This window comes from Candoia aspera, chromosome 17 (genome assembly GCF_035149785.1).
Source record: "Candoia aspera isolate rCanAsp1 chromosome 17, rCanAsp1.hap2, whole genome shotgun sequence".
Lineage (NCBI taxonomy): Eukaryota > Metazoa > Chordata > Lepidosauria > Squamata > Boidae > Candoia > Candoia aspera.
The window spans coordinates 4,641,954-4,662,265 of NC_086169.1; the positions used below are offsets into that span (position 1 = coordinate 4,641,954).

At 46.6% G+C, this 20,312-nt stretch overlaps 1 protein-coding gene and 1 long non-coding RNA gene across 2 annotated transcripts; both read right to left on the reverse strand.

The window, feature by feature from the left end:
• Positions 1-36: 36 nt before the first annotated feature.
• LOC134506690 (uncharacterized) lies at positions 37-4,624 on the reverse strand. The gene is made up of 3 exons (XR_010068827.1): positions 4,522-4,624; positions 2,314-2,383; positions 37-87 (listed from the first exon to the last, which is right to left on the reverse strand). It is a non-coding gene; the product is annotated as an uncharacterized LOC134506690 (long non-coding RNA).
• A 5,148-nt stretch (positions 4,625-9,772) lies between these two features.
• PRDX5 (peroxiredoxin 5) lies at positions 9,773-19,586 on the reverse strand. The gene is made up of 6 exons (XM_063316867.1): positions 19,394-19,586; positions 17,354-17,488; positions 17,064-17,195; positions 12,822-12,860; positions 11,479-11,543; positions 9,773-10,167 (listed from the first exon to the last, which is right to left on the reverse strand). The coding sequence occupies exons 1-6, from the start codon at positions 19,541-19,543 to the stop codon at positions 10,062-10,064; spliced, it is 627 nt and encodes a 208-aa protein (XP_063172937.1). The 5' UTR covers positions 19,544-19,586; the 3' UTR covers positions 9,773-10,061.
• Positions 19,587-20,312: the final 726 nt, after the last annotated feature.

The window sequence follows — 20,312 nt, forward strand, 5'->3', positions numbered from 1 at the left end:
TCACTGTCGCTGCATTCCCACAATTTACCTGAACAGCACTTCCAAGCAAAAGCTGCATCAGCTTCTTCATCTCCTGAACGGCCTGCGCTGAATCAGGAAGAGCAAGGTTAGAAGATTGGGACCCCGTTGCATGTTTATTTCTTGCCGTCCTTTCTCCTTTCCTGAAATGGCCACTTTTTTTTTTTTCCTGGCAAAATCCACTGCTGGGGAAGAAGCCAAAATTCAGCTGGTGTCAGCCTTACCAGGTGGACCAGACAGGAAACATGACCAGCTGAGCTAATTCTACCTTATTGTAAGGCTACATTAACAGCATCTTGCAAGTCTGAAAGTACAATTCTCCCCCCGTCTCCTTTACAGCCCAAGAAACTAGGGAGGGTCCCTTCTGAGCCTCTTTCCCCACCCATTATGCAGCTGTGGGCTAAGCTGTCTCTTATCTGACCATTCCCTAGGCAGCGTCTCTTCCCCCCTTTTCTCAAGGTCCTTCTCACATACCATTACATCAGCCTTCCCAGGTGGACCAGACAGGAAACACGACCAGATGAGCTAATTCTACTTAATTGTAAGGCTACATTAACAGCATCTTGCAAGTCTGAAAGTGCAATTCTACCCCCCTCCCCTGTCTCCTTTACAGCCCGAGAAATGAGGGAGGGTCTCTTCTCTTTGTCTGTCTGTTATGGAGCTGTGGGCTAAGCCCCCTCTTATCTGATTGTTCCCTCAGCAGCATCTTATTCCCACATAGCATTACGTCGAGGGAAGGGGGCTTCCTTTCCCTTTAGAAAAAACATCTTGGATGCAATTGCTGTGTGTTCTGTAGGCACCCAACCCAAAAATGTTGCCAGTTTTTTAACAGCAGGGTCTCCCCCCAAATTTAATGAGCCAAACTCTTTCCAAAGGTTGCCCACCACTTACTAACTGTGAAATCTTGAGCTTACAAAGCTTAACATGTCCATTCATTTGATTTTTAAATAAATACACTGGAAGGTATTCTGGGACCCCAATTCTTCATGGGGATCCACAGCCAGTATACTTTACATTCTGGAACAGAATAAATCCTGCCTGCTCCAAAGCAGGGTTCAATTTCCTGTAACATTCATGCACCAATTTTGTTGTTGTTTATTCATTCAGTTGCTTCCGACTCTTTGCTCCCAGAATTCTCTAGACAGCATGGACCAGCCCACGCCAGAGCTTCCTGTCGGTCATCAACACCCCCAGCTCCCCCAGAGACGAATCCATCACCTCTAGAATATCATCCATCCACCTTGCCCTTGGTCGGCCCCTCTTCCTTTTGCCCTCCACTCTCCCCAGCATCAGCATCTTCTCCAGGCTGTCCTGTCTTCTCATTGTGTGGCCAAAGTATTTCAGTTTTGCCTTTAATATCGTTCCCTCAAGTGAGCAGTCTGGCTTTATTTCCTGGAGGATGGACTGGTTTGATCTTCTTGCAATCCAAGGCACCCTCAGAATTGTCCTCCAACACCACAGTTCAAAAGCATCGATCTTCCTTCGCTCAGCCTTCCTTATGGTCCAGCTCTCGCAGCCATAAGTTACTACAGGGAATATCATTGCTTTAACTATGCCCCAATTAGGGGTGAAAAATTAAGGAGAATTCACATTTCCAGGAGGGGCACAATAGCAATCTAAGGGATGACTGTGAATGTTGCTCAGACCCCATGTAGAGAAATATATAGATGAGGAAAGTATCAGACGCAGGATTGTATAGGCTGGGATAGTAATGAAAAGATGATGATAGAAGATGGATGGATGGAGATAGAAGATGGATGGAGGGATAGAGACGGAAGACGGAACATGGAAGACGGAAGACAGATCTGAATATAGATAACATTGTCATGAGTACAGATGGTGAGCAGCAAGGGGCTCCTATCCAGGGGGGAAAACGCACGCGTAGTTTAGAGGCTTTGAACTGTCCTTCAAAGAAACCCAGAACAGACCCACCTTGAGTTTGGGGTTTATCTGTCTGGGTTTCCCACGCTCCAGTTTGGTAGGATTTTCTGTCTACTTGAGCAGGTAATAAACACTAGAGACTAATTCCTTGTCTCAACATGGTTTTTTGCTTAAGTCAGGACATACATAATAAGCACAGAGGTACTGAAATTCAACAGAAAGATGGAATCCAAACAGAACTGTCCACTAATTGATTTGCAGCCCGTCTCTATTCCAGATTTGGAAGAAATATCTTAAGCCCGCAGCTGTAAATCTGGGTGAGTGATGTTGCTTGTAGGACTTTTGAGAAGGGGGTCAGAGGGTCTGTTATCTGACTATCCTTCACAGCCTAAATTTCCCCCCCAAGGGCATTACCTGTGAAGGGCTCTGTGGCCATAAGATGGAGATTAGGTGGTGGGCAAAGGATCACTTGGTGCAGCTCATTCTGGGAAATGGGAAAAAAAAACAACCACCATGAGAAAAACCTTAAAAATAGTTCATTCATTCAGAAGCTTGTATGAATGTTGTTGTTTTGTATAACCACATTGTCGTGGTTATACAGGGGGTGATCAAGTTGATCCTATGAGATCCCTTCCTTCTCTTTCATTCTTAACTCTACTAACAACTTCTATTTATGCAGGGATCTTCTGCCATCCCTATGGCCAGAAGTCAACCTACAGGTAGTCCTCAACTTATGACCACAATCGGGACTGGAATTTCTGTCGCTGAGGCGGTTAGGGTTAGGGTTAGGGTTAGGGTTAGGATCACACCTGATTTTACGACCTTTTTTGCCATGGTCGTTAAGCGAATCACCATGGTCGTTAAGCAAATCCAGCTTCCCCCGTTGACTTCGCTTGTCAGAAGCTGGCTGGGAAGGTCGCAAATGGCGATCTCGTGACCCTGGGACACTGCAAGCATCGTAAATACATGCTGGTTGCCCAGCGCCTGAATTTTGATCACATGACTGCAGGGATGCTGTGACAGTCGTAAGTGTGAGGACCAGTCGTAACTCACTTTTATCAGCGCTGTTGTAACTTTGAATGGTCACTGAACGAATGATTGTAAGTCGAGGACTACCAGTACTAGATTTTCATCCTTGTATCATGAGCCTACCATGATCCAGGGGTAGGCCTCCGTGGTGTCATCACCTCCTATGTGATGACTGCTTCCCCAGGAGACACACGGCACATGTGCTCCAACTCATTCTCTGAGTGTGTCCTCCATCAAAACATTCCCATGTTCCTCTGTTTCCTTTGATGGCTTCTGTGCATAACTTCAGAATTGCAATATTACCAGTTTTATTTATGGGATACCGTAAGAAGAAGGTACATGATGCTGCTCGAAGGTTAAGGGAACATGAGCTGGGTGGAAGTGGTTGTGAGCAGATGCTGAGAATGGCAGGAAGGCTGTTTGGCTGCAGAGCAATGTTTCTCAACCTTGGCAACTTTAAGATGCGTAGACTTCAAGTCCCAGAATTTCCCAGCCAGGCATGCTGGCTGGGGAATTCTGGGAGCTGAAGCCCACCCATCCTAAAGTTGGCAAGGTTGAGAAACACGGCTCTAGATCTTATTAGCAATGTTAAACACCAGGCAGGTTTAGAAGTTTAGAATTCTACCAGCGTTATTTTTACAGTACTGTGATTGTAAATATATCACGCCATATATTTAATTTACTGCTTTGGGCTAATTTTCACTGCTGCTTAGTTTTTATTTGTTCAGTTTGGATGGTGGTCAGAGGCCAGTGGTGGGCGTGTTATAAATAAAGTGTTTATTTTTTAGAAAATCCATCAAATGCAGAGGTGTGTAGGCACAAAGGGTGGTTAGGCGTGCCTGCAGGCTGAAAATTGGATGAAAACAAGGAAGCAGAGAGGAGATACCGCAGCCTCTAAATAACATTTTCCCCCATACTTAGGAAGATAATGCCCTACATTAGTGTTTCTCAACCTTGGCAATGTTAAGATGCATGGACTTCAGCTCCCAGAATTCCCCAGCCAGCATGGGTGGACTTCAACTCCCAGAATTCCCCAGCCAGCATGGGTGGACTTCAGCTCCCAGAATTCTCCAGCCAGCATGGGTGGACTTCAGCTCCCAGAATTCCCCAGCCAGCATGGGTGGACTTCAACTCCCAGAATTCCCCAGCCAGCATGGGTGGACTTCAGCTCCCAGAATTCTCCAGCCAGCATGGGTGGACTTCAGCTCCCAGAATTCTCCAGCCAGCATGGGTGGACTTCAACTCCCAGAATTCCCCAGCCAGCATGGGTGGACTTCAGCTCCCAGAATTCTCCAGCCAGCATGGATGGACTTCAACTCCCAGAATTCCCCAGCCAGCATGGGTGGACTTCAGCTCCCAGAATTCTCTAGCCAGCATGGGTGGGCGTCAAATCCCAGAATTCTCCAGCCAGCATGCTGGCTGGGGAATTCTGGGAGTTGAAGTCCACGCATCTTAAAGTTGCCAAGGGTGAGAAACACTGCCCTGAATCAAAGATTGCCTTATGTTGTATATTATGACTTGGAGAAAATGCATCTGTGCTTTGAAAAAATGCTCCCAGCTGTGGCGCAAATCCCAGGCCACCTTTCGACTTACCCTGTAGAAACTCTGCAGCCTCTGGAGAACGATTTGGAGCAGCTGCAACCTCCGTTCCTCCCTGTTTTCATCTCTCCAGGGAGAGGGTGGACCCCTAGGAATCAGGTCTCTAGGAAAGAGCACAGTGGAGGATTCAGGGGGGGTAGAATCTCCCGTCTCGGTGCTTCCTCCTTTCTCCTGGGAACTGGGAGCATCTGCCTTGGTCTCTGTGGCAAGGGGTGGAGCCTGAAAGGCCCCAGATGATCAGACATCAGCATACCTGGTCTCCAGGTGGGGTGCAAATAGTTGTTCCCTTCGGGCAGAATTCTGTAGATATGCCAGGTGCATCTCAGTGTTTCTCAACCTTGGCAACTTTGAGATGTATGGACTTCAATTCCCAGAATTCCCCAGCCAGCATGGCTGGCTGGGGAATTCTGGGAGATGAAGTCCACATGTCTTAACGTTGCCAAGGCTGAGAAACAGATGCAGAAACAGACACAGATGCATGGCTCAGAGCATCTTGATTTGTCACAACGTAAATGTAGAGAGTTGTGCCCTCTCTACTTTTTATTTATTTATTTTTATTGATCTATCGGATTTATCACCACCCATCTCCCCCACAAGGAGGGACTCTGGGCGGTTCACCATAAAAACATTTTAGCATACTATAATATCAATATTATACAATAGTATCAATAACATAAAAATAGAAATATGTGGAAATAGAAATAAATCCAGATGGCTAAGATATTCCCTCTATTCAGAAGCAAACCGGGCAATTCTGTGGAGCTGACCATCCACACTTAAAGGTGTGTCTATAAATCTGTGAACAGGTGACCCTGAATTAACGTAATCTATAGTTTATACTGTCCATTACAACATTTAAGGCAAGAGTTAACTCACTAGTTTTGCGTAAAACATTCTCACACCAATTTCATTCATTTGCTCATTCGTTCGTTCATTCATAAGATTTATATGGCTGCCCATCTTGTGAACACAACATAGGCCTGGGCTCCAAACTAGCCTTTTTTTTTTTTAAGACACAACATTTTTTATCCTGGCCACTCCATACACCCCATAGTCTTCACAGATGGTGAAAAAAATTTTTTTTAGAAAAAAGGAAGGGCAAAAATCTTTAAATTATGGGATTTTACCCCAGAAATTCAGGGGAAGAGGCATATCCGTTTGAGAATTCGCAGCTGCTTCTGCCCTGTTTTTTTCCCTGATCCTGCTTGGAGCTATGAGGGTTCAACCTCACAATCAAACCAAGATTCGCTGTTGTGCCGATGGTTTTATGACGGCTAAAGCATGACTCACATCATTTCCATGACCTGGTGCAGGAAGTCTCCATCAACCAGCTTCAGGAAATACTCTTTCGGCGATTCCTCTCCCTCGGAAGGTTGGACAAAGCTCCTGCCCAGCAGATTCTCCAGCATTTGCATCTGTTGTCAAAGCAAGAATGGCCCAACACATCACTCCAGGCTCAGCCACGCAATAATCCCACTTGGAACTTTTGCGGCAAATTGACTGGAGTGCCCAGAGCATGTAATGCTCACAGTGCGATCAATCAACCCACACAGACACCATGAACCTCATCCAGATCTCTAGCCAGTTGTTTTGTTAAAATCAGCACCAATCCTGTATTTGTTGCCCCTTATAATCCGGTTGTTGATTTACTGGGTGGATATCAAAGAAAAGCAGGTGAGACTACAGGTAGTCCTCGCTTAACAACCATTCGTTTAGTGATGGTTTGGACTTACGACGGTGCTGAAAAAACCGACATACAGCCGGTCCTCACACTTAGGACTGTCGCAGTGTCCCCGCAGTCACACGATCACGATTTGGGCGCTTGGCAACTGGTTTGCATTTAAGACCGTTGCAGCGTCCTGTGGTCACGGGATCACCGTTTTCAACCTTCCCGAATGGTTTCTGGCAAGCAAAATCAATGGGGAACCCCATGATTCACTTAACGACCACGTGGATCGCTTAATGCCTGCAATGATTTGCTTAATGACTGCTGCAGAAAAGGTCGTAAAATTTATTTATTTATTAGTCAAATTTCCATTGCCGCCCATCTCCCCCCCCCAAAGAGGGGGACTCTGGGCGGTTTACAATAAATAAAATTGGGTCAGATTCACTGAATGACCGCTTCACTGAGCAACAGAAATTCTGGTCCCAGTTGTGGTTGTTAAGTGAGGACTACCTGTAAACACAGCAGCCAAGATTTGCCTGAACTTGGTCCCTGAATAAATCAGAATGCATCAAACCCTCAACTAACTGACCAGCCTGGGAGAGGGGGGCTGCACAAACCCAACCAAGTTTAAAAGGATCTAGGTTTGTCTTGTTTTGCAGACAGCCATGGGTCTTTAGATAAGCCCACTAAGGATATCAGGTTCATACTGTATTCTGACACTACCCACAACGGAGGAAGGGTTGGTGAAGATGATGGAACTTGCAGAGCTGGCTAAACTGACATCCTTGATCAGAGAAAAGACAATATCTACATTTATGGCTGACTGGAAACCCCTTATGGGCTTTTTGCACGAGACAGAAAGGAAAAAAAATGAACGGATGATTTGTGGTTTGGAAGATGGAGAAAAAAAGATTAGGTAATAGAAAGAAGAGCACTTTTCTTTTTGAAATCCTGGAGTAAGAGAGAACTTTGTAATCTTACTTTTATCTGCTCCAAAGAAAATTGGAGGCTTCTTTATATTTCTTTCCCTCTTTTCTTGTTGCGCTTGTGTCTTTCTTGTGTCTTTCTCTCTTCCCTTACTTTATATTCATGTTTGTTAGTTTTAATCTTTTCAAAACTTTTAAGAACATTTATATTTTAAAAAATGCCGTAGGGCTACTCAAAACGAAGCAAGAAACAAGCAGATCTGGACAATAAATAGTTCCTGATGCTGAAAAGACACTAATCAATCAACAGATCAGAAGATAAGACCCCCTTCCCCAGGATAAAATGGAAAATGGTCCAGGGCTGGGAGATACAATCCAGAAATCCACCATCAAAGATAAGCCTGCCCATAGAAAGTAGCTTAGTATCTCGGCATGTTGAAGTAGGACAGGGATATCTCAGTTTTGGTGGCTCAGGGCTCCACCATGCCCAACTTTTTTTTCCTAGTTTGGAGTTTCTCTTTTTTTTTAAACAAACGTAAGCCTATGTTAGGTTTAGTCTATAGTTTGGGTCTCTCATCTGCCTCTCAATGGTGGGAACTCAAAATTTGGTGATACAAGGAGTGGGGGAGGACAGATGGGAGAGGGTTCAAAAACCGGAGGGGTGATAAATCACAGGTTGCCCATCCTTGGTGGTACTCCAAAACTCCTCTGCCACCAGACTGGAATCCAAAATAAGCTCCCGCCAACCAAAGTTGTTGATCTACACCATGGACTTAGTTTAGGACTTCATCAACCAGACTGAAGCCAAGGGGGGCTTTAGATGAAGTCCTATCAAGATCTCCTTAGCTTCTCTGTCTAGAGGATTCTGAAGATCCTACCACACGTCCAACCCTCCCTGAGCACCCTTGTTTACCCAACAAGACAGGCTCACCCAGGTGACCCAGGGCCCTGATACGAATTCCTCCATAGCTTCAAGCACAGCTTTATCCATGGTGTTGTTGACTCGGTGTCTTCTTCTGCATCCAGGGAGGCCTTAGGCAGACCTGTGCTCTTGCATGATGCACAGCGCCGGGGTGTCTTAGAACTTCCTTCCGTAATCTGGGCTTTTGGAGGGGGGCAGGAGGAAGCTGGGTTGCTTCAGGCAAAGCACCAAATTAAGAGCCTTCGTTGTGCTGTCGTTCCCAATGCAGTAGACAGGAAGTCCTCGAAGTGAAACCTACCCTTTCGAAATTTCTGCAGGGCTCAAGAGACTTTTTTAATTTTTACGAGCAACGGTCCCAAACCAGGACCGGTTTCCAGAAGCCGGGCTGTAATTTTCTTGACTTGCTGCAGGAAAATGACAGAAATGTTGTCAGGGGCCAAGAGGCCACCGTGAGTTCTCCATCATCTCCTCAGAAAGCGTCATCAGACCTGTGGTCTCCTATTTGTCAGCAGGCTCCTTTTTCCCTTCAGTCATTACTCAAAAGCTCCAAATCAGGCCACGGAACATGAATCATGAGGCAGGAAGTTCCAACTGCTCTTGACACATTGCCCACACCGTGGTATTCATCACAAGAGCAGTGCTCTTCGATGGCACTTACAAAGCTGGTTCCCTGCTCAGCTGCCTTCCATTTGCAAATGGGTGTTTGCAAATTCAGCCAGTTGCTCCATGCACTAAACATGGAGAGTCAAATAAAGCTTAGAATTGAACAAGGGCATGTATGCAAGTCCACATTCAGGAGAGGGAAGATTCAAAACATGGTTAGAGTGGTAGGTAGAAAAAAACCAATGTCGCAGAAGGTATTTTAATTTAACCAACATTTAATTAAGTTTAATTAATTTAAACTTTAGTTAAAAGTTTAATTCAAACTCTAATTAAAAGTTTAAACTTTAATTAATGCAATTTATTTAAAATTTAAGTCATTTAATTTTAATAGCACCTTGTAACTTTCTGGGAGCCCCTTGCTTGCTTGCTTGATACGTACTTCAAATTTAGTCACCACCCATCGCAACTCTGGGCGAGTGAGGGACAAAGCTATTGGCTCCTGGCAATCCAAGCACAAGTGAGGGATAAAACTCTACATATGCTTTAGAGTGCTCAGTTGCAGGGCGGCTGTGAAACTTCCTGCAGCAGAAGGATGTTTTGCACAATGAATAGGAATGTGGAACTTTTTTCTTGCAGCGCAGCAATCTGGAGCAGGCTCAACTTATCGATCAGTGATTCTAATTTAACAGACAAGTTGCACAATTTGATGTGCACACCCCCCCCCCCGCCACTAAAGGAAAGACACCCCGCTGTGCTGGTATCAGTTGGAAAAATTAAGAGGTTAAAGCTATGGATGTTTGCTGAATCTCTAGAAAGCTGGCCCCAAAAACACCTCTTCTGGGGAACATGAAGTTCCAGATTTTGCATTCAGGATGTTTGAGAATCTCTGTAACTTCTCTTTTTAAAAATATATTTTTTATTAGAATGTTACAATACTGTGCAAAAAAAAGGATAGAAAATGAAAAGAGTAAGAAAAAAAGAAAAGAGAAAAAAAGAAATGCAGAATTTTAACTTCCGCTCTTCTATGTGAGTTATGGCCCCTTGATGCACACCACAGAAACAGACCGAGATGTCAGAGTTTTATTTCAGGCTATTTATAAACAATCAACGCAACAGAGAAGTTGTTAAAGTAATTATGTACACCAGTGTTCCTCAACCTTGGCAACTTTACACTTTAAGATGTGTGGACTTCAACTCCCAGAATTCCCCAGCCAGCATGCTGGCTGGGGAATTCTGGGAGTTGAAGTCCACGCATCTTAAAAAGGCCAAGGTCAAGAAACACTGATGTAAATGCACACGCCATCTTGAGCCAATTCCCAAATCCTGTGAGGGGCATCTTCTCGTAGGAACCAACTGGCGGTGGAGGGTGGATTCCCACCAGGGCTGAGATTGGCAAGGGCCAACAGGCGTCCGGGGCTCACAGCTGAGAGACGATGTTGGTAGCCAGGCTGCAGGACAGTCCTGTCCCATCTTCTTCCACGTTAAGGGACTTCACTATGCTGTCCTCCACCACCATGGAGAACCTAAAAAATGGAGTGGAAAGAGGGTGAAACGGGGAGGGAGATGGGAAAAAGACAGCTTGGAGCAAAGGACAGGTTTTCCAGCAGGATCGAGGGGGGCCTCTTTTGGAGATAGGGGAAAAAATCGAGGTAGCAGCTGGGAAGATTCAACTAGGGTCCGGTTCAACTGAGGTCCACTTAAGCTGTCCTGTAGTGGCTGGATTATTGGGGAGGGAAACAGTGTGTGTGTGTAATGGCATGTGGGAAAGGCCTTGGGAGACAGGGCAAAGAGGTGCTGCCAAGGGAACAGTCAGATAAGAGAGGGCTGAGCCCGCAGCTGCATAATGGGGGGGGGGGAAAGAGGCTCAGGAGGGACACTCCCTCGTTTCTCAGGCTGTGAAGGAGATGGGGGGGATTATACTTTCAGACTTGCAAGATTCTGTCAATATAGCTTTACAATGAAGTAGAATTAGCTCATCTGGTCGTGTTTCCTGTCTGGTCTACCTGTTAAGGCTGATATCAAACTTGCTCTGAAAGTACAATTCTCCCATCATTACCTTTACAGTCCGATAACTTAGGGAGGGTCCCTCCTGAGCCTCTTTCTCTGCCCTTTATGCAGCTGAGGGCTAAGCCGTCTCTTATCTGACTGTTCCCTTGGCAGTGTCTCTTTCCTCCGTCTCCCAAGGTCTTTCCCACGTGCCATTTCAAAGTGAGTGCGTGCGTGTGTGCGTGGTGATACTTTATTGCAATCCAGAAGGTCCATTCTAATTTTGGGGTTTTCCACAGGGTGCTCACAGGCCCCAAAGTGCCCACAACCCTTTGGCTGATGTACCCGCTCCACCTATTTTTAAGAAACTTTAAAATAAATGGGGAGGGATTTGAAAGACAGCTGAATGGGACAGTGGGGCTGAGGTGCTTTCCCACAGGTCACTGAACTACAACTCCCAGCAGCCCCAGCTCACGTCATCAACGATGGAGGATACTGGAGATGACAGTTCAGCCCCAATAGCAACTAGCAGGCCCAGGCTTGGTTAGCATTTGGATGAGAGACCACCAGGAACAGGTTGGGATGAGGCACCACAAGGAAATCCCAGGAATGCAGGCTAGATTAAGAAGTCAAAATGCATCCTGGGAGAGAGCAGCTTTTGGACCATTTCTCACACAACTTCATGTCCATGAAGTCATTTACTGAGCTGAATGAAGACAAAGGTCTTAGAAGTGGACCAGGGATCTCCAGGCACTCGAAGCCTGGGGGTGCTGACCCATCATTTCTTCAGCATTGCACGTGGAGGGAAGACTTGACACCCCCCCCCCCCCGAATTCTGGTTCTAAGACCTTTTGGATCGGTTTGTCCCGAACAACTCCCGAAGAGATTCCTTGTCCAGCAAGAGGTTAGTGGCCTGTGGGAGGAAGCAAAATTGGGGTTGAGCTTCAGCGTCTAGGAGAATAAACATGGATTAATGGGTGCAGTTGTTTCTCTTTGTATCTTCAGCTTTGATTTTACGGAAGGAAGGAAGGAAGGAAGGAAGGAAGGAAGGAAGGAAGGAAGGAAGGAAGGAAGGAAGGAAGGAAGGAAGGAAGGAAGGAAGGAAGGAAGGAAGGAAAAAAGAGTTGCAGGGGAAAGGGAGACAGAGGAAGGGAGGGAGGGAGGAGAAGGAGGGAAGGGGAACGGGAGAGAAATAAAAGAAGGAAGGATTGGAGGGGAAGGGGAGATGGATGGATGGAAGGAAGGAAGGAAGGAAGGAAGGAAGGAGAATTGGAGGGGAAGGGGGGAGCAAGAGGGATGTCTGCCATTCAAGTCCATCAACTTCTGGCTTTAAACAAGGTCCTGTTTCTATTGATCCACAAATTCCTTAACCCCAAGAGTGTAATTTCCCTTTGCAAGTGAGGCTTAACTCTCCCCGCCGCCAAATCTTGTCCCAAAAAAGCAGTTTATAAATCAACTCCGAAGCAAGAAAGAGGGAACCCCTTTAGCCAAGTCTGTCCCCTCCACAAAGTCCCCACCTTTGCCTTGATGCTGCAAGGGAGCAAAGAAGCCAACTTTACTGACTCAATTTCTAGCCCGGCTTCCCTCCAGCTGCTCAAGGGGAACCTCCCATCCTTTTATCCTCACTGCAGCCCTTTAAGGTAGGCCGGGTTAGAATACATCACCAGCCCAAAGTCACCCTTGGAGTTTCCGTGGTTGAGAATCCACGCCTCAACCTAGCTCGACTTCATTTAAATGTATACAAAACATCCTGTTTCGCCTCCCAGAATTCCCCAGCCAGCATGCTTTAAGAGGGGTGGACTTCAGCTCCCAGAATTCCCCAGCCAGCATGCTTTAAGAGGGGTGGACTTCAGCTCCCAGAATTCCCCAGCCAGCATGCTTTAAGAGGGGTGGACTTCAGCTCCCAGAATTCCCCAGCCAGCATGCTTTAAGAGGGGTGGACTTCAGCTCCCAGAATTCCCCAGCCAGCATGCTTTAAGAGGGGTGGACTTCAACTCCCAGAATTCCCTAGCCAGCATGTTGGCTGAGGAGTTCTGGGAGTTGAAGTCCACACAGCTTAAAGTTGCCAAGGTTGAGAAACACGGGACTAGATGATCTTTGGGGACTCTTCCATTGATTCTAGCACCCTGGGCCTCCCCTGTCCTAGGCCAGTGCCCGAGCCACAACGCCTTGCCCCTGGAGATTTCCGTACCTTTCCAAACGCCCCTGTTGGGTCAGCCAGCATCCGCACCTGTGAAGGAGAGAAAGCAAATCCCAATTTAAAAAATAAGATGGGGAGCTATTCCTGCCTCAGCCAAGGATGCTGGGCTGGAACGCCGCCACGGAAGGGTGGTGGTTTAGAAAGCGTTCAGGGAAACACCGCTGCAAATCTGAACAGCCGGCGAGTGTATCGGCCTCCCCGAGGGGGCTGCCCGCATTCCTCTGTTGCTCTTTCTAGCACCATTTCCTTTGCCGGCCTGCAGCAGAGAGGACCCTTCTCTGCTGTGCTGCTTGCCTAACCACAAGTTCAAGTCACCTCTGGTGGTCAGGAAATCGGCTGAATGCAAAGCCCCTTTCAGTCTTGGAGGGCAGGAGCGGTTTCAGCTGTCAATCACACTGCCACGGGTACGATACAGCCCAAGTGAACTGACAAGCTTTCCGGCCTGAATGCCAATTCTTCGATCTACGTATCGGACAGGAAGGCAGAAACGCACGGATCGTTTTGTGCGGGTCTATTAAAGGAAATCTTTGTGCCCCGCGTACGAGCCTCCCAGGGAATGACTTCTCAAGGGAACAAGGCTGGCTAGTTAAAGGCAGGATGGCGCTAAAGAGCACGCAGTTGACGGAACTCTCTGCCACAAGACGCCCGGCGTAATTATCTGCCCGACGTGATCAGAAGCATCCACACCAAGTACTGGCCTGGCAAAGGAGTGTGGGATTAGGTTCACAAGATCTCTGCGTTCAAAAGGGCCATCTCTCTAGAGGCCAAGTGGTAGGCATCACGGAGAGAAGCAGGGGTTGGACTAGATTACTTCTATGCTATATTCCAAGTGAGTCTAAGACAGTGAGTCTGTGAGTCTAAGACAGTGTTTCTCAACCTTGGCCATTTTAAGATGTGTGGACTTCAACTCCCAGAATTCCCCAGCCAGCCATGCTGGCTGGGGAATTCTGGGAGTTAAAGTCCACACATCTTAAAATGGCCAAGGTTGAGAAACACTGGTCTAAGATCATCATATTCCGTTTTTCAGATTTCAGACAGGAAGGGGTGGTGTCCTCTGCTGGCAACACAATACTGGCTGAGCAGCCTTTGTCATTTGATCCAGAAAGATTATTTGGATGTTAAAATGGTCAATCTGTTTCAAAGCGATTGCTTAAGGAACAACATTCTCAATCCTAGCATGATGCAACTCGGTCTTCCAAGCACCAGGAGCTTGGAACTACGCCCCAATTAAAGAAAGGAGGTGCCCACACCCCTTTGCTTTAGATACAAGCCCTGGCCACCCGTTCTTCCTTGGTTAAGACCTCTCCCAGCCATGAGTTAGGCTCTTAGCTTCCTCTTCCTAGTGGAAAAATGCCAAATTATTGGCAGAAAAGTTTTAAAGGAAAAATAAAGCCAAAAAGGGAAGAGAAGGAAAATGTCTTAGCACATTTATCTGGGCACGGTTATGGCACATTAGGCAAGATTCCCTAGGTTTTTGGCACCTAAGGGCCAAAGCACATACCGTGCAGAAATTTGAAAATCAAATTATTTTGCCTTGGGGAAGGGCGGCAAGATAAATCACTGCTTTTCATTCGCTGAGATCTGTGCCCAACTTCCATGCATCTCCCCTCTGGGAACTCAAAGCAGGCAGCCACAAAGGCCCTCCCAATTATGGATAAAAAGGTCTTTATCTCCTGGGGTTCGGCTCTCGCCCCACCCATCAGGCTCATTAACTCACATTCCTTAGGAATAAGACATAAAGTTTGCTAGTTGAGAGCCTCCAGCCATAGAGATGTGGCCTCACTGCAACTTTACTATGGGAAAATAGATGTAGCTGTTCCAAAGTTGCATTCTGCTGGGGAGTGGAAGCGAGGGGGGGGGGATTCACTGCAGGACGTGAGAACAGGAAAAGAAAATACTTGACGAATAGCTACCCACTTCCGGCATGACTGTACCGGTGCTTTTGTAAGGCAAAAAGGTTCTGAAAGCTTTGCCTCAAAGCAATCAATTTGGATACCTGGCAGAAAGGTTCATTTATTACAGTTCTTCTCCCCTGACTGGCAGCGGCTAATGGCATCCTTGACAGTGACTGAATTCATCCGAGAAAGGAGGGTAGGTGTGTTTGAGAGAACACGGGCCTTCAAACCCTCACAGCTGCCTGAACTAAGCTGGTGTAATGGCACGTGGGAAAGACCTTGGGAGATGGGGTGAAGAGACACTGCCAAGGCACTGCCTCAGATAAGAGGCAGCTTAGCCCACAGCTGCATAATGGGCGGAGAAAGAGGCTCAGAAGGGACCCTCCCTAGTTTCTTGGGCTTTAAAGGAGACGGTGGGGGGGGATTGTACTTTCAGACTTGCAAGATTGATGTCAGCCTTAATAGGTAGACCAGATAGGAATCACGACCAGATGAGCTAATTCTACTTTATTGTAAGGCTACATTAACAGAATCTTGCAAGTCTGAAAGTCCAATTCCGCCCCCGTCTCCTTTACAGCCTGAGAAATTGGGAGGGTCCCTTCTGAGCCTCTTGCTCTGCCCGCTATCTAGCTGTGGGCTATGCCATCTCTTATCTGACCATTCCCCAGGCAGCGTCTCTGGGCCCAGAGACAGATAGAATATTAGCCATGATAATGTAAATTAATAAGATTGTTTTTAAATTTGATTAAAGGGCTCATTTACATTGCGATCTATACATATTTTAACATTTAATTGGAATTTGTAAATTCAAATTTAAAATTATTTTAAATCAGATGGTTCATATTTTAAGGCTAATGCGTATATCTTTACAGAATTGTATCTTGTACTGGTCAGTGACTGTAATAAAATTGAACTGAACTGGGCTCAGTCTCCCAAGGTCTTTCCCACGTGCCATTACACCTGGGTTCCAGATTTGGTGCTCTGGAACAGCCTTCCCCATCTGTAATGGTATGTGGGAATGACCTTGGGAGACAGGAAGAAGAGCCACAGATTACACACATTACGTGACAATCGGCATGTAAAAGGTTTCTCAGCCCACCAAAGGAGACGAGGCATTGGAAGTGTTTCAGAAGGGACCCTCCCTAGTTGTCCAGAGATTAAAAGGAAAGGAAGAAGTACTTTCAGTCTTGCAAGATTGATGCCAGCCCTTCGAGGCAGTCCAGCCAAGAAGCACAACCAGGAGTCTATCTTTATTGTAAGGTTCCATTAACAGAATCTTGCAAAACTGCAAGTCTGTGAGTCTTCCCCCTGTCTCCCAAGGTCATTCCCACATCCTATTTACACCATCCTAATGATTGCAGCCAACATCTCTGAAAAACCTCAGGCCAATGAAAAATAACTGTTTTTCCCTCTCTGGCATGTGAAGGATTATAATTAGGCAGCACCTTTTGTAGATTTCTCCAGAGGAAGAAAAGAAAACCTGCTGCAAATAAATCCCAGAATGAGTGCATAGAAGAAAAAGAAAAGAAAAGAAAGGGTGGGTGGGAAGGCTGATCTAAACCAAGATACCAAGATCAGCATTTCTCTGAATCTTCCAATCTGGGACATCTGGTGAAGGCACGATGAATTATGAATCATGTTCAGTTATATAAGCTTGAGCAACAAGAGGCATCTTGCATAACCTTGCACGGTGCAAATGCTGAAAAACAGTATTTCTGGTTGCCAGGTGTCTTCTTACATCTCCCACATGTGCTTCCAAACAAGACAGTTGCCACCATAAAGGTTAGATCAGTGTTTCTCAACCTTGGCAGCTTTCAGACGGGTGGACTTCAACTCCCAGAATTCTGCTGGCTGGGGAATTCTGGGAGTTGAAGTCCACCCGTCTGAAAGCTGCCAAGGTTGAGAAACACTGGGTGAGATGCGTGATTTAAAAAGACACAAGGTGAAAAAGCCTGCACAGCATGGGTTTCGGAATTCTTTGCAACCCTTAATAATACTTCTGTGTCATGTGACTAGGAAAGAAAACGGGGAGGGGCTTAGGACAGAGACATCAGGAGCATCTGAGCCTCTGCCTGGCTGCCTGCATGGGGGGGGGGGGCAGATTTCTGGATTTTTTTTCCCACAGCCCCCACCCCAATCTTCCGTTTTCAAACCTAGCCTTCCTTCCACCGGCTTCTGCCAATGTCGGTCCTGTCCCGTTGTGTTTTTGGGAAGTTCTCCTCCCGAAGCATGGGCAGAATCCCAACCCCCTTGCTTTAAAGTCTTTCCAACCCTTTGTGGCTTGGAAAGAACGAAGGGGGGGTGTGGAATCTCCCATCCACCCTCCCTTTTTTCTTACCTTTCCTTCTGCATGGTGTGCCTTCCCCCACTCATTCATGACAAAGATATCATTGACGGATAAGCAAGCAATGATCTCCACCCCTTTGCCCTTCAGCTGTCCTGCTTTCTCCACATAGCCGGGCAGATGGGTCTGCGATTGACAGATGTGGGGGGGGGGGAAGGGGGAAAAAGTTAGGAAAGTTCTGAAAACTTTGCTTCAGGCTCTGTGACGCTTTGGGCTGCCCCCCATCCTCCAATTTCCAACTCGGTGCGGGACTGTGAAATAGGATCCCGGATGCTGTTACTCACCTTGGAACACCCTGGGGTGAAGGCTCCGGGCACCCCAAAAAGAATGCCCTTTTTGCCCTTGAAGAGGCTGGACAAGTTCACTTTATTTGAAGGGTCTCCCTCATAGACCTCCACGCTAGGTAATTTGTCCCCAACCTGTCAAAAGAAAGCAAAAACAGGACTTGCCTATAGTTAAGAGTTAAGGGATGAAGTGTTTTATATCTGTTAATTAAGAGGAGGTGGGGAAACAGTGAAACTGTTTCTACTTGTCGTGATGAGGGTGGCAAGTTGCTTTTTAATTTCCCCCCCCCTTTTCTTTCCATATACTTCTTTTCTGCTTTCTTGCCCCTTTTATTCTCTTTCTAGTTTGTATTCTCTTTTATTATTGTAGTTAAAACTTTTAATAAAAAATATTTTTTTAAAAAAAGAAAGCAAAAACAGCTTCTTCTTCCCACCCTGGGGCGGATGCCAAAGCCCAAATTCAAGCTATCTTGGAGGTCTTGCAAAGAAAACCTCAATCTATAACCAGCCCGTTGGCTTGCGGGAACTCAAGAACCCCCAAATAGATCTAGATCAGCTTTTCTCAACCTTTTGACCCTGGAGGAACCCTTGAAATATTTTTCAGGCCTCAGGGAACCCCTGCACATTCGGAGAAGGCAGAATGACAGATCTGGCTGGCACTTTTTGGGGCAGAGAAGCGACTGGAGATTTTACATAAACAGCCCCAGCCCCATGTGGGTCAATGCCCGTTCCCTTTGGGGTCACTGCTTCCTATGGAGGCTCACTGCCCAAAGGCTGGAATTCTCTGGGGCAGAAATTGCCCTCTATGGAAAACAAGGCTTTTTATTACACAGCCCCAGAGCTGATATCCCATAGGGCAACCTGCCTGTGAAGCTAGTTTTCCTCCATAATTCCCAATAAATTAAAGCTGAGCTTCAGGGAGAACCTGCTTTCTATGGGGCAAAGGGGGGGCTTTCAAATGCCCAGACTAATTGCTAAGAGGAACCAGCCCGTTTAGGGCGATGCCCTGTAAAGCAAGGCATATGCACCCCATGGACCGCCCAGGGCGACCCACTGCAATGAGGTAGAAAAACACGTTGATGACTCTTTCTGTTCATTTGCAATCTATAGGAAGAATTTAGTGGTGCTTTGTGTTGGCCTGTTTCATACGGACTGGAGTTTGTATTGATGAGGTGGTTCCGTTGTTTGTGATATCAGACGCTCTCTCCTAGCCTTTTAATAATTATTATAATTTTTGTATTTGTTGAACGCTTTTAAAATTTGGTTTTATGGATTGATTGTATGCCACCCAGAGTCACGTTTTATGAGATGGGTGGCCATGTAAGTATGACACATAAATACATAAATAAGAAAGAAATGTCCATTTCTCTTTATTTGCAGTCTAAAGAAAGAATGTCAATTTCTCTTTATTTATTTGCAATCTGAAGAAAGGAATGTCAATTTCTCTTTATTTATTTGCAATCTGAAGAAAGAAAGGAATGTCAATTTCTCTTTATTTGCAATCTAAAAGAAGCAATGTCTATTGCTCTTTATTTATTTGCAACCTGAAGAAAGAAATGTCTATTTCTCTTTATTTATTTGCCATCTAAAGAAAGAAAGAAATGCCCATTTCTCTTTATTTATTTGCCATGGAAAGAAAGAAAGGAATGCCCATTTCTCCTTGTTTATTGGCAATCTAAAGAAAGCCAGAAGCGAAGCTTTATCCATACTTACTACGCCGGATATACAAAATACCTATTTGAGGAGGTAGGTTTCATAACGCAGCTGATAGCACAGCTATCATATAGCATGCATATCGATTATCCATAAATCAGCAGGCAGGTATGGGGGCTCATGCACCGAGCTTGCTTGCTTGCTGATCGGGAGGCAGAGTCCAAACAGCGCGCAGACCATGAGCGATGCCCTTTGGCACCCACCGGTTGCAGAGGCGCAAGGTTGCTGGGGCTGAGTTTGCAGCGGGGGGGCGGCTTCCTCATCCGCGCAGCGGGTCCTTGCAAGGATTCGGGACGTGCAAAAAGGGGCCCCGACGTTTGCACTCACCTTGAGGGCCGCCATGGCCGCAGCACCCGCTGTGAAGGCCCGTCGGGTCCCCCCGCGGTTTGCAAGCAGGGAACCTGCATACGCTCGCCCCAGCGCCCCCGCCCGGTTCCAGCCCGTTGCCATGGAAATCCCGTGAGTGACAGCGGCCATGGCAACGCCCGACCTTTGAAGTTCTCCCTCTCGCTCTTTCTGCCCCGCCGCCCGGCTCGCGCGCGCGGCCCCCCTTCGGCCCTGCAATTGCGGGGCGTGCACGCGGCCAGCCCCTCCGCAAAGGCGGGTGGGAAATGGGCTGCAAAAGGGGGGGCGGCGAATAAAATAAATTCATATTATTATTATTACTATTATTATTATTATTAGCAACACCAGCTGGGCCATGCTTTGTAGCCAGGGAGTCTCCTCCTTTGCAAAAAAGAAAAGTTTGGGAATTGCAACAGACTGGCATAGGCTTTCACCAGGTCGGGAATTGCATGACTGGGGAGGAAAGATATGAACCGTTGCGACCTTCGCCCTCTTTTTTTTGTTAAGTGGCTTGGCGTTTTTTAAAAGCCCAGCATCCCCAGCCTTCGCAGGTAAAGCCTGGGATAAGATGGGGCTTGTAGTGCAAGAGCGCCCGGTTGGAGGAAGCTGTTTTCCGACGGAAAACGGACAAGGCGGCTCTTGGGCCTTTTTGGCCCGCCGCTAGCGATCTCCAAAAAGTTTTTTCCGGACGGCAGATAAATCCTCCCGGGCAAACCCTGCGAACCTTTGTTCATCAGCGACATGAACATTGCCCAGCTGTGTCATGTTGCATGCATTGCAAAACATCCTTGCGATTATGCAATTCACTTGGACAAAAACTTTCTGGCAGGCAAAAAAAAAAAGGAGCAAGGAGTTGGTTGCAAACGGGCGCGCGCAAAACAAACAAATGAATAAATATTGA

What these genes read in the sequence shown, in the direction of transcription:
- PRDX5 (XM_063316867.1), bottom strand. Translation starts at nt 19,543, where the DNA reads ATGGCCGCTGTCACTCACGGGATTTCCATGGCAACGGGCTGGAACCGG. An exon ending in CGGCCATGGCGGCCCTCAAG is followed by an intron (nt 17,489 to 19,393) that starts GTGAGTGCAAAC and finishes TTCTTTTGACAG; the next exon opens with GTTGGGGACAAATTACCTAG. An exon ending in GGGACAAACCGATCCAAAAG is followed by an intron (nt 10,168 to 11,478) that starts GTCTTAGAACCA and finishes TCCATTTTTTAG; the next exon opens with GTTCTCCATGGTGGTGGAGG.